The sequence below is a fragment of the Gallus gallus genome, chromosome Z, assembly GCF_016699485.2.
Source record: "Gallus gallus isolate bGalGal1 chromosome Z, bGalGal1.mat.broiler.GRCg7b, whole genome shotgun sequence".
In the NCBI taxonomy this organism is placed as follows: domain Eukaryota; kingdom Metazoa; phylum Chordata; class Aves; order Galliformes; family Phasianidae; genus Gallus; species Gallus gallus.
In genome coordinates, this window is record NC_052572.1 from 41950034 (window position 1) to 41963849 (window position 13816).

General features: G+C 38.1%; 1 protein-coding gene across 8 annotated transcripts in view; it reads left to right on the forward strand.

The window, feature by feature from the left end:
* The window catches only part of DAPK1 (death-associated protein kinase 1), a 98348-nt gene that overhangs the window by 58540 nt on the left and 25992 nt on the right, over positions 1 to 13816 (forward strand). For all 8 annotated transcript variants that reach the window (XM_015280319.3, XM_015280320.4, XM_040655635.2 and 5 more), the window contains 10 exons: positions 2251 to 2380; positions 3139 to 3187; positions 3318 to 3344; positions 3732 to 3884; positions 4034 to 4079; positions 5655 to 5744; positions 6966 to 7058; positions 10096 to 10215; positions 11395 to 11493; positions 12289 to 12387. In XM_015280319.3, the coding sequence (XP_015135805.1) occupies positions 2251 to 2380; positions 3139 to 3187; positions 3318 to 3344; positions 3732 to 3884; positions 4034 to 4079; positions 5655 to 5744; positions 6966 to 7058; positions 10096 to 10215; positions 11395 to 11493; positions 12289 to 12387 (906 nt within the window). The remainder of the gene's footprint in view (positions 1 to 2250; positions 2381 to 3138; positions 3188 to 3317; positions 3345 to 3731; positions 3885 to 4033; positions 4080 to 5654; positions 5745 to 6965; positions 7059 to 10095; positions 10216 to 11394; positions 11494 to 12288; positions 12388 to 13816) is intronic.

Sequence of the window (13816 nt, forward strand, 5' to 3'; positions counted from 1 at the left end):
ATTATTGAATTTGGCTTGGCGAGCACTCCTAGCTCCTTGACCACCATTGGATGAATCCCACCTAGCCCCACAGGCTTGTGAATGTTAAAAGGATATGAAAGGTCATTTACAGTTTCCCGTTGGATTGCAGGAGCTTGATTCTGCTCCTTGTCACTGTCTTCCAACTCAGGGGTCTGGATGCCCCACGAAGGTCTTATCATTATCATCTTATCATCACCCCAGCCTTATCCTCATCTTTGATCACCGTGTTTCCCCTCATACAGCAAAGGATGGAAGTTCTTCTTAGTCCTTCTTTTGCTGTTAATTGCCTTTTACTGCAGTGGCCAGACTGAGTTCTAGATGAGTTTGATCCTCTAATTTGTTTTCTGTACAACTTGACAACAGCTGTATAATCCTGAACTGGCTGCCCCTTCTTCCAGAGCTCATAAACTCTTTTCCTTTCTTGGCTCAGTTTTAAGTGCATTGCCACAGCCTGTTCCTGCATCTTCAAGATTTCCTTCTTGAAGAAGGCCCAGCTTTCACAGACTCCTTTCCCTTTAGACCTACCTATTGAGGGAATCTTGTCAGCCAGGTCTCTAAGTAGACCAAAGACTGACCTCCATAATTCCAAGGCAGCAGTTCTGCTAACTGCCTTCCTTACTACACCAAAGATCAAAAACTCATGGCACATACGGTGGAAGAGAGTGTACTGTCTGCAAGTTTGCTGGTAACACCAAGCTAAGTGGTGTAGTTGACACAACAGGAAGAAAGGATGTCATCCAGAGGGACCGGGACAGGCTTGAAAAGTGGGCCTGTGTGAAACAGAAGAGGTTCTACAAGGCAAGTGCAAATTGTTAGACAGGTTGGGATGATACTAAATACATGTACAGACTGGGAGAAGAACTCATTGAGAGCAGCTCTGAGGGGAAGGACTGGAAGTCCTGGTGGATGAAAAGCTGGACACGAGCCTGCAGTGTGCTCTTGCAGCCCAGAAAGTCAACAGTACCCTGGGCTACATCAAAAGAGGAGTGACTAGCATGGAGAGAGAGGAGATTGTCTCCCCCTCATGAGGCCTCACCTGGAGTACTGCATCCAGGTCTGGGGCACTCAGCACAAGAAAGATACGGAGCTGTTGGAGTGAGTCTGGAGAAGGGCTGAAGCATCTTCTTTGAGGAAAAGTTGAGGGAGTTGGGCTTCTTCTGCTTGGAGAAGAGAAGGCTCTGGGGATACCTCATTGCAGTCTTCCAGTACTTGAGGGGAGCTTACAAGCAGGAACTTTTTACATGTAGATAGTGATAGTACAAAGGGGAGTGGCCCTTTCCAATCTAAGGTGTTGGAACTCAGTGATCTCGAAAGTCCCTTCAAACGTAGGCCATTCTATGATTTCATTATAGTCTTGACATTTTTTCTTCTTTGTTCCATCTTTTAGCAAATCATGTTCACACCAGATAGTGATAGGACAAGGGGAATGGCTTTAAACTAAAAGAGGGGAAATACAGGTTAGATGTTAGGATGAAATTTTTTACTCACAGGGTGGTAAGGGTGTCCAAGAGGAGCTGTGGATGCCCCATCCCTGGAGGCATTCATGGCCAAGCTGGATGAGGCCCTGGGCAGCCTGTTCTGGTGGATGGCAGGCCTGCTTATGTCAGAAAGTTGGATGTAGATGACCTTCAAGGTCCCCTCCAACTTAAGCCATTCTGTGATTCTGTGTTGTAAATAATCCTTTGCTGTATTTTAAAAGATAATTGTTAAATACCAGAACCTGCTATTCATCTCTAAAAGGATTTCAAGCCTTAAATTCTGGAAGCTGGATCACTCCTAAATTTTCTCTTGGAAAACCAAAAGCAGAAAGATACACTTCTCTGATTTGTTGTTTCCTCACTTTCTGTGAAAGAAACCTCCTGCAGGGGGTAATATTGACCAAATACTAGTATTTATAGTTTTTGTCTCTTGCAAGCTTCTAGCAGAACTGCAGTGATCATATCACAGGGGTTGGGATCTTTACTGAAGAGAATGTGTTTCACCAGGATCTGTCCAAATGAAAACTGCTACTGTTATATCCACAAGGCGTAGAATTTTGTGCCGTTTGTCATCAGCATTAAAATCTGATTTGCTGTATTTAATATTTATCATGTTAAATTGTGATAGGAAAAAGCAGGATTTTTCTGCTGAGTATACAAGAAGTGCTCAACACTGAAGAGCACTGGAATGTATCAGACATTCTGTACCTATATGTAATCTCCTTTTTCTCTCTTTTCCTCTCTTTCAAAGCCTGAAAACATAATGTTGTTGGACAAAAATGTACCAAAGCCTCGAATCAAGATTATTGACTTCGGGTTAGCACACAAAATTGATTTTGGAAATGAATTCAAAAATATTTTTGGAACACCAGAGTTTGTTGGTGAGAAACTTGATGTTGTTAAAACTCTTCTTTCCCAGTCTGTGAAATGATAAATGTGGCTTAGCTTGGTTTGACTGAGATAGAGTGTACATGGTGGCTGCTCGAAAAGTAATGCCTTCTATGTTATTATATTGATCTGTTATGTCAGAAGCACATGCTGGGGGTATGGCAATGGAAGTTTAATATTCCTGACAATATTCCATTATGTTTTGTTGCAATGTAAGAGATGGCAGCAGAGAGGCATTTAGATGAAGCTGCATTTGACATGAAAGTGTGTGTGTGAAGCAGAGGTGAAACTGAATGAAATGAAAAAGTTGAACCCACTGACATTCATTGACACTTGCTGAATGTTTATGTATGTAATGCTGAATGTTATGAGATGTAACAGAGGATGTAAGCACAGTGAGGGATAGGTGGTGTGCTTCAGCAGTGACAGCAGCGACAGTGGGTCACCTCCAGTGGTGCAGATTTTTACAAATGTGACATGCATTTTGTTCATTTATGATATAGCAAATGGTTGTGAATGTGTTGAAAAACAGTGTTCTGTAGCTGAGAATTTGCTCTCTCAAACTGTGTTATTGCACTCCTTGTATCTGGTATAATTTCCACGTAAATAAATAGGAGGCATTACTTTTGGTAATATGTTAAATTTATTCAGTCTGTCAGCATCTTAGTTTATTATCTCTGATTTATATAATCTCAGGTTGAAATAGATTTCCTCACTGGCTATATTCTGATCTACCTATTTTCTCCTTTAGCTCCTGAAATAGTAAATTATGAGCCTCTTGGTCTTGAAGCAGATATGTGGTGAGTTACTAGATATTATTTGAAATAAATGTTATGATTGTTTATATGTTCTAAACTTACATTTTTTGTTCTCTTTCTCCATTTCTCTCCACCCTCTCTCACCCCTCTTTTTTTTTTTTCTTTATTCCAGGAGCATTGGTGTAATAACTTACATCCTGTAAGTACGAAAATCTGTGGGCAGTTCTTAGAATTGCTAGTTTTTTAATCTGTTCTCTGGGATTTTGGTGATGCCTGTGCAAATCAACTAATTTTGATTGCACAAGATGTTTCAAGTTGAGTAATCATAAAAGCAGTATTATAATTATAGATTAGAATGGCCATTAATGGGCCTTGAGATTGCATGGGAAGCTGTCTTCAGATCTGTAGATAATATTCTCTAAAATTGCAGAGAAGCTTTTGCCCTGTTAAATCAAATCTTCCTGAAAATAGTACTTCCAGTCTTAAAGCAAGAAAAAAATGTTCACTTTCTACTGTTGTTTGAGCTGAGAGGGTTAGACTGCTGTGTTTCAACATGTAATGTAAGGAGGTTTCTGTATTTCTGCAGTCTGAGTGGTGCATCACCATTTCTTGGAGAAACCAAGCAGGAAACATTAGCAAATGTGTCTGCTGTGAATTATGAATTTGAAGAAGAATTCTTCAGTAATACCAGTGCCCTAGCTAAAGATTTTATACGAAGACTTCTAGTCAAGGATCCAAAGTGAGTTGTTCCTCTTGCATATACATTGTTGCAGCCTGAAATGTCTCTAATATTTCAAATTATGGAATATTTTGTGATGTTAATTTTTTTACTATATAGTATTTTCTATTTTTTACTACCTGAAACTACACTCTTTTCTCTTACTATAGGAAGAGAATGACTATTCAAGATAGTTTGCTGCATCCTTGGATCAAGGTGAGCGTGTAATTCATTCTCCATTCTGTTTTTTAAATGTTTTTGATTTCTTATTCCACTTTCACTTGTTAAGTTCTTTAGCAAAGACTTCAAATTGAAAATTGGTCTAATTGTTAAATATATCTTACCACTTTTGAAGGCTATCTGTATGAAAACTAGTATGTGTGAATTGTGAACTTCATTTACATATGCAATTTATGCAAGAAGGGCAACTTACCATTAAGATAAAATGCATGTTCAACCAGAGAAGGTAAAGTTCAGAGAGCATTGTACTGACAAAGATGCATTATCTCAATTCAGTCCCTTTGTTGTCTTCTAATCTTCTTATTTAGATCAGACATAAAAGAGTCCTCTCTCTTCTTTCTTCTCTCTTTAGACTGAAGGTAGCATTAGTTGTGGGGCAGTCCTCAGCTTCCTGCAGTTTTCCAGAGATTGTTTTAGGACAAGCTATTGTAGCGTTTCTAGGCTGAAAGGGGGAAAGTGGACCTATCACTCTTCTTAAAGTGTGCGCTAATACCTGTCATGGATTTTTTTCAATACCCTATCAAATTCTGATTATGAATAGTAAATGTCTTTAGCAGCAATGATTTCTCAAGCCTTGGGATTGTACTGTGACCTCTTTCCACTTTTCAGAGAACTAATTCACAGTTCAGCATCCTAGCACAATATGCCAAACTCCAGATTTGACTGGAAAAAATACCACTGTTCTCTGTTCTCTGCTGACTTTTTCATGGGCTAATCTTAACAAGTACAGGTGTGAAGTAGACAACTGGTATCATATTGAAGTTATTTTTAAACCAGTAGAGCAAACACTAAGTTTGCATTTCAGAGACACGTGTTCCACTCCTGCAACAGGAGCCATTGTTTTGTACCTCACGATGTTCCTTTATAATCTTAACTTTACAGATTTTCTTCTTCTGCCTCCTTCACTGCTCATATCCCTTCGTACCTCTTCTCATCACTACCTTTACCCATATTTCTCAATAAAAATAACTTCAAGCACAACTAATGTTTTGGAAAACTAGGTACATTTCACTGATGACTGGTGCTTAACATTAGCCTATTAACCCTATGAGAAATGCCAAAGGCTGAGCTTACTGTATGGGTAGGTGGGATATGATTATTCTTTTGTTCCAGCAGTGTCTAGCTAATGACACTGAGATTGGAACAAAGTTTGACTAAATTCAGCCAGGAAATTCTCCTAGCAGACCTGTTTTGTCTAGGAAATAATACACAATTCCTCCATCACAGTGGGACATAAAAAATGAAGCTCCTCTTTAGAATGATAAATCAACATTCTTTGGCTTTTTGTTTTTGTTGTATAAAAAAAGAAACAAAAACTCCAACTTAGTATTTCATTAGATCTGGATTTTCTTTAGACTGTATTCTTAGGGAATCCCATCTGCATGCCTCATGAGATTGCGGGTATTCAAATACATGCTTACATTATAAAAACATTATCACAATGTAATAAAGTAGTTGTAAGTGGAAGTCTTACCTAAAGGAAGATGCTTTATGAAAGTTCTGGTTTTAACTATGGGATATTTCACAGCTATATTTTACTTTTGCTCACAGCCTAAAGACACTCAGCAAGCACTTAGTAGGAAAGCATCTGCAGTGAATATGGAGAAATTCAAGAAGTTTGCAGCACGGCGAAAATGGAAAGTAAGTTATTCAATAAATCTTCACAATGCTGGTAACGTATAAATACAGTAATGGTACCTGCTCCAGAAAAACATGCCTTTCCTTTGTCATTTGGAATAAAGTAGGAGCTTGAGTATAGTGAGAAGACTTCCTTGCTAATGATCTGCACAGAGGTGCTCGTGTGTGGAGTGGTTACGTGTCTAGGTGTTTCTTGTTATTATCTATCTTGCTCATGTTTATAGAGGAAAGGTACTCCTAGGTGTAGGTACATGTTTTTGCAGCAGTAATACAGATAAATCAAACATTTTTTACGCAGGCCTCACAGAATTAATTCTTCCAACAAGTTATGCCAACACCCAGCAGAATAGGAAGGAAAAGCTAGTCTCTTTTGCAGAGGGTTTTTGCTCTGACACTGCCAGTATGTTTACAAGAAAACATCATTTAATCTTCTCAGAAATGGGGCAAGGTATTAGCTGACGTTGTTGATCAATGCAAGGAGCACTTCATGACAGTTCTTTCCTTCTGTGCACACTAGGGAGTTCACACTGATACTAAGCAAGGACTGACAACTCTTTATATGAGGAGAGTGAAGCATGACAGAACAGAAGTTTGTAATATTAGAAAAAGAGTTTCACTGATTTCAGTAGAGGCCAGGAATACAGCAACTTTGCTAAGCCACTGAGCAGAAATAAAAACTATCCAGATATACATGTACTTTTTTTTTTTTTTTTTTTTTTTTTTTTTTGCCACAGCACGGTGTTTCTCTTTGGTAAATACCTATGGTGTTTATTGAACTGAAATATTAATTTTCTTCTTTAATATAAAATTGTAAGTCTAGGAGTATCTTACTGCATATATATATATGTCGTTTATATATATATACAAATATATATACTGCAATAACAGTTTAAGGGAATGTTGTCAGTTAATTTGTGCCCAATTAGGTTTTCTGTGTGTACGTGCTTTAAAATCCACACATCTAAATACTTTCCATGTTTTTCTCTGTATCTGAATGGCTTTTTGAAATAGTACCAATCCAAAAATATTATATAGTTCTACTAGTTCAAATGAATAGCTTATCTGTATTATAGTTGAAGATTCAAGTGCAACTTAAAAAGGAGATGGGAAGGAGGTTGGAATCAAACTTGTTTGTGTTGCTAAAAGCTCTGCAATAGCATTCTATCACAAGTATTGTTTTGATTTTTGTTTTAATATAGCTTTTCTCTTCTTATTTTTAAAAAGCAATCAGTACGCTTGATATCCTTGTGCCAAAGATTATCAAGATCCTTCTTGTCCAGAAGTAATATGAGTGTTGCTAGGAGTGATGATACTCTGGTAAGTGTATACTTATATAATTAGAAAGCCTTAATGCATCTGAAACAATGTTTTCTGAAATGATTCTAATACAAATATTGGACAAAATGTGCAGGATTAATAATTCCTCAGATGTAGGAGGAAATAGATTTTAAATCTACAAAGGGCAGTTATCCATAGTCTGATCTTGTGCGTGACACCAACTTTGAAATTTCATTTATCAGTTACCATACTGAGACCAATCAGCTTGTGCTTGAAATTCATTTATCTCAGTTTTTGAGTTTTATTCAAGGGGAATTTTAGTGCTGTAGCAATTATAATGTGGAAAATTTGCATCTGATTTTTTTTTTTTCATGGCACAGTATAACATAAAATAATACTGTGGGTATTTTTAACAGAGCATTGAAAATTACTGAGCTTCCGTAGATATGACAAATGCTAGACAGCAGTATCAATGTAAGGATAGTACGCAGTTATTTAAGGACAAAATCTTAGAGTTGGCAGTATTCAGTTTTTGGGGTTGTATATATCTACTGGATTTTAAGTAGTAGCAATTGTATGCTTTGAAATTGCACTTTCTTGTAAATCCAAGAGCATCTTATTTATCTTACTCTCCATATTTTAATACAGGCTTCAGAAATCCCATGTGATCAGCAATAATGATATGTTTAGATCTGGGTAACTTCATTTTTCCATTAATTAGGGTTAATAGCATTAAAAGGATCATACTTCAAAAAGTCCACAAAGCCTCTTTTGTTCTTGTTATCTTCTTTGTGTCCCTCCTCTGTAACCCCACATACCTTTGTCTCCAGTTTCTCCTATCTTTCTGCTTCCACACTGCTTATTCTTTGTCTTTTTCCACTTTCCCTACTTCCCCCACCCCAGCTTATCTGCTGTCATTATGTCTTTTAACATCCCATCAGCGTTCTATACCTGTATTGCAGCAGATCATCTTCTGCAATCCTGATGTTAGATTATAAAAAAAATCAGAGACCACAGTATGATGGAGATAAGTGTTTCAAATACTAGGCTCAGTGAATTTCAGTGCATGGGACAAAAATAAAGAAGTTATGTCTGCAAACGTATCTAGGTTCATTATTTATTTTCTATATTCCTACCTGGTCCATATGAATGTATGAAAGCTGGATCCAAAGTACCTCTTCCACAGAATATCCCTGCATAACAGAAAACTTGATTCTGCATTTTGTATTTGTGTATATCTTTTCTTTTTAGTGTTTCAAACGTGTTGGAAAAGACCTTTAAGATCCTTGAGTCCAGTGATCTACCTAACGCTGAAAGTGTACCACTAAACCATGTCACATACAGACATCTCTTAAATACTTCCAGGGATGGTGATTCTACCACCTCCCTGGGCAATACCTGACCAATATCTGAAGAAATTCTTCCTGATTTCCAGTCTAAACCACTTCTTGAAAGGAGGGAGGGCACAACTTAAAGCCATTGCCACACATCTTATCACTTGTCAAGTTAGAAAAGAGTTGGTACTGTCTTCGCTGCAACCTCCTCTCAGGTTGTTGTAGAGAGTAATGAGGTCTTCCCTCAGCCTCCTTTTCTCCGGACTACATAGCCCCAGTTCCCTCAGCCACCCCTCATGTGTCATGTTTTGTAGTCCTTTCATTAGCTTTGTTGCTCTTTTCCCATGCTTTGACAAGTCAGTATTCTTTTTGTAGTTACAGGTCCAAAACTGAACACAATATTCAAGGTGCAGTCTAACCAATGCCAAGTATAGAGGGACAATCACTTCTCTGCTAGCCACCCGATTTCTGACATAGGCCAGGACACCATTAGCATTCTTGGCCACCTGGGAACACTGCAGGCTCATGTTCAGTTGGCTACTGATCAGCACCCCCATTTCTATTAGGAAGTTTTCCAATCACTTTTCCTGAAATGTAAAATGTATACCACTGCATGTGGTTGCTATCACTTAAGTGCAGCATCCAGCATCTTGCCTTGTTAAATGCCATGCAGTTGAATGCAGACTGTTCATATAATCTATCCAGATCCCTCTGCAGAGCCTTCCTACCCTCAAGCAGATAACACTCCTTCCCAACGTAGTGTCATCTACAAACATACTGAGAGCATACTCAATGTCCTCATCAATATTATTGATAAAGGTATTAAAACTAACTTAAATACTGAGCCCTATAGAACACCACCTGTGAACAGTTACCAACCAGATTTAACTCCATTCGCAAAGACCCTTTGGACTCAGCCATCCAACTAGTTTTTTTACCTGGTGAACAGTACATCCACCCAAGTCATGAGCAGCGAGTTTCTCCAGTAGAAGGGAAGTCCTTCCTGAAGTCTGAGTAAACAATATCCAGAGCCTTTCCCCTGTACCAAGTGAGTAATGTTGTTGTAGAAGACCGGGTTGGTCAGGCAGAACCTGCCTTTTATAATCCATGCTGACAAGGTCTGATCACCTGATTGTCCTGTATGTGCCATATGATGACAATCCAGGTGATCTGCTCATTGACCTTCCTGGCACCAAGGTCAAACTGAAAGGCCTGTAATTCCCCTGGTCCTCCTTCCTGCACTTCCTGCAGATGGGCATCGCATTTGCTAATATCTAGTCAATTGTGAGCTTCCCAGTTAGCCAAGACTGCTGGTAAATTTTTCAAAATGGCTTGTTTAGCACTTCAGCCAGCTCCATCAGCACCCTTGAGTAGATCCTATCCAGCCATATGGATTTGTGCATTCAAGTGGTGTAGTAGGCTGCTGACCATTTCCCTTTGGATACATGCATGTAATTAGTTCTGCTGGAATTAGTTCCTTGTCTGGAATCTCAGTGAATTATGAGTTTATAGATTATTATATATATATTATAAGTATTACTGCAGTAGAAGAGGTGTGGGGCTTTTTGGTGTGAATTTTTGAACAATGTGTGCATTTTATCTATATGCTTCACAAAGAATTACTTTCAGCAGAAGACTTCAAAATTTCACTTTTTAAGATTTTTCAGTGTCTTGGCAACTGTTGAGTTGGAGAGGGGTTGTTTTTCTTGAAGCTGTTTTTCTTCTTTGTCTTTAATTACAAGGATGAAGAAGATTCTTTTGTGATGAAAGCTATTATTCATGCCATCAATGATGACAATGTTCCTGGATTACAGCACCTTCTGGGATCTCTGACAAATTACGATGTCAATCAACCCAACAAGGTAGAGTGTGGGTCTGTGATGAGGTGGGTGGCAGACTAGCTCTAACCCTGTTGAATGTATTAGTGTGGCTGTAATAGAAATGTAACACGTGAAATGAAAAAGAAATGTCAAGTGGATGGGAAATTATTCTGCCTGTCTTTAGGGAAAATTTTAACTAGTTCTGCCTGCAGTCTTCTCAGACTACCTGAAAATTGAGCTTGAAATATGCTTTTGAAAAAGCAAGCTTTTGAAAAACTGCTAGTCAGATCTGTTTAAAACTGCTTTGTTACATTAGAGATTAGCCTTTGCTTTAGTGTGCAACTGTTCCTTAGCACATAAGGGTGGCTGAACATGTACAAATAACCAGATTGACAAACCAGCTTTGCAAAGCACTCTCAGAAACAAAAGTCCCATGCAGCAGAAACTTTGTATATGAACACAGTGTTAGATTGTGCCATTCATTTTCAGAAACAAAATGAGTTTCCTGCTGAAGAATTTTAGTATCCCGCAGCTGCTTGAGTGGGAGTATTTTAACTGAGCCTAGGAGACTGAGGGTTCATTGCTGGCTCTGCTGTTAAACCTTGGATAAATCATCTCAGCTTTGATTTTCAGTTGTTTTTTTTTTTAATGATTGTTATGTTCATTATAAAACGCTTTAAGAAGTATTCTTGAAGAGTACTGTGAAAGTAAAGCATTTATTATTTTGCTTTGAAGGAGCACTGAAACTTTCAAATAGGCATTTTTGTTCAGATGCTGCAGTACCATTTAGCTTTCTAATATGTTGCTAGTGGGTTGTGTCTTTGAGGTATTGTGGCCAAAAACTTAGATATTCTTTTATATTCATTTATTTTTTTCTAAGTTGCTTGAAATGTAGCTACAAAGAAATTGTGAAAGGGACCATCTTTTGAAAACTGGGCTAATGAGAGCTTAACATTATTATTCCTAATCTGAAAAGTGTGCCTTTAGTATTTTGTGTCATCTTGCCAGTGTGACTTCATCCCCCCAAAAATATGGAAAATTCATAAATAATAAATTCAGTTGGACAAAGGAGTGAATTATTTACTCTACAGTATTCCCTGAAGACTTATTTAAAACTGGACAGCCAGAGATGCCATTAACTGCCTTTCTTCTATTCCAGTCTCTGTTCTTAATCCCTCAAAATTTAAATACATTATTCTTGCTTGTATTTTACGTTATTAGCATGGAACACCTCCACTACTCATTGCTGCTGGCTGTGGGAACATTCAGATGCTTCAGTTGCTTCTAAAGCGTGGATCCCGTATTGATGTCCAAGATAAGGTAAGAGTTCTGATTTGTCAGTTTCTACATAAGATTTTGTCTCTCAGCTAGCAGAGGACAGACAGTTCAGACCAGGTTGTACTGGAAATGAAGAAGTATGTGTTGTAGAGCTTGTTTTGTAAGTTATTCATTAGTCTCCATAGCAAGAAGATAAATGCAAATTTTTAATACCTTCATTTGTTATTAGTGCATATGCCCTCATTTTGATCATTTTATTAGCTGTGGTAATTTGAATGATACTAATCTTAAAATGTAGCTCTTGATTATGAAGTTGACTAAGTTAGTTCAAATTAGTGATTGCCCTAAATCAAAATGATAAACACACATTTCAGTAATGGGGGATGTCACAACTAAAATTCAGGTAAACTTTACAATTAGTGTTTCTTCAAAATATCTTTGAATGATCTGGATCTCATTTAAAGTGAACTTGAAGTACTGTCTGCTCCTACTTAATAAATGGAAGAATAAGCACTACAAAGGCTTTTATCCTATGACTTCCACATAATCTCCCTTGCAAAGGTGAAGAGGATTATCGCTTGCATAGAGCTAGTTATCCTATTAATTATCCATGTACGGAGTGTGGTCATTTTTTTGGTATTGATATGTCCAGTTGTGAAACCGACTTGAAGAAAAAAAGTGTATATGCTGATATAAGTGATGAGCTCAAATTTACTGTGATGAGTCTGGGTTGTTCAATGTGTCACTATACACGTATGTGCATTTTTACCTCAGTAAATGTCTAAAATCAGGATTCAAAAGTCCTTGCTGACACCTGTAATCAAACATTTTGGGCAGGCCGGATCTAATGCAATCTACTGGGCTTCTCGACATGGTCATATAGAAACACTGAAATTTCTGAATGAGAATAAGTGTCCTCTGGATGTTAAGGATAAGGTAAGAACAAAATTTCTTCCATATTTCATGGAATTTGGGTTTGTTTTTTTTTTCATTTGCTTTCATAAAGCTTTATCTTCAAAAGGAGAGAGGTCTTTGAATTGAAATGATTTTGAGCTGTGCTGTAATCTTAAGAATGTGTGCAGTGAAAGTGCTAAGCCACAGCCTGAAACAGCTGTTGGTTGAGCACCTGGTAGAAGGTAGAGCCAACCCAAAGGAACTCCTTTGGACCAAAGGTGCACTGCATGCACCTGAGTGACCAGAACGGGTGGAGCCAGGACCCATCCCTCCCAGAACTCATGTAAGGGTTGGTAGTGGAGGCAAGGGTATCTTGCATGAGGTTCCTGCCTACCTGAGGCATCCCAAAGGTAAGCAGCTTTTTTCTTTGTTTCTGCATTCACGGCTGCTGCACTGGGGCTTCTCCTCACTTGCTGCAGCCTGGGACTCTACTATCCTGCTGTCATTGCTGTGTTTTTCATCACATTATAGCATTACAAAGTGACTGAATTTTTTAGTTCGGTTTTACAAGCTGACACGTAGGGCTATAATAACACAGCTTTTAAGTAGCTGAACATACTGATTATTCTTCTGATGAATGTTAACCAAGTGTGCATATAAATGTGGTGAGTACATGGTGGGTAGGTGGAAAAGAACAAACCTAAATTAATTTTCACATGAACACTGGATTTTGCGTTGGAACTCAGGGTAAAATCGTGATTCTGTTTTTCATTCCTCTTGATTGAACATCACTTTAGTCTGACAAAGAGATTTGACTTTATTGAGTATAAAGAAGGTTAAGAAGTTAGAGTTGATGAGCTGTTAGCCTGTATCTCGCAGTTACTTCAGCAACATCTGCCTGAGAAGCTAGTTGCTGTTAAAAGCTTGTACCACAGCAATGTTTCCACACTAGCCAAAGCTTCAGTACAGAGGCAGTTATTCCTGTGGAATATATGTAGTTGTGAAATGTGCTTTAATCGTGGAACTAGCAAAAGGAAGGGCATACTAGCAATATCAGTATTCTATTCCTGATAGAAGTACTGGAAGAGGAGCTACACTGTTAGTAGAAATACTGTTTCTTTGTAATGTAATTATAACAAAAGTTTGCGAATTATTTCATGTAATAACCGAAATACATGTATCAAAGGATATAATTAAATGTTAGGCCAGCTCCTTACACATATGGATGTAAAGTTGGGATACCTGTTTCAGTAACAACTATGCACACATCCGTCTCCTCACATTACTCAGAAGTTCCATTGTGGCTGCGATCTTCAACAAATTAAATAGGAAAGTAAGTTCCAGAAGAGGAATGCCTTTGAAGAAGTACCTTTTGTCTGGTGGTATCATAATTGTCACATGCAACTACAGTTTGCAAACTGGAGACCTTAGCTAACTGCAGCTGTAGCTATTAGGGGAAGAAAGGAGTGCC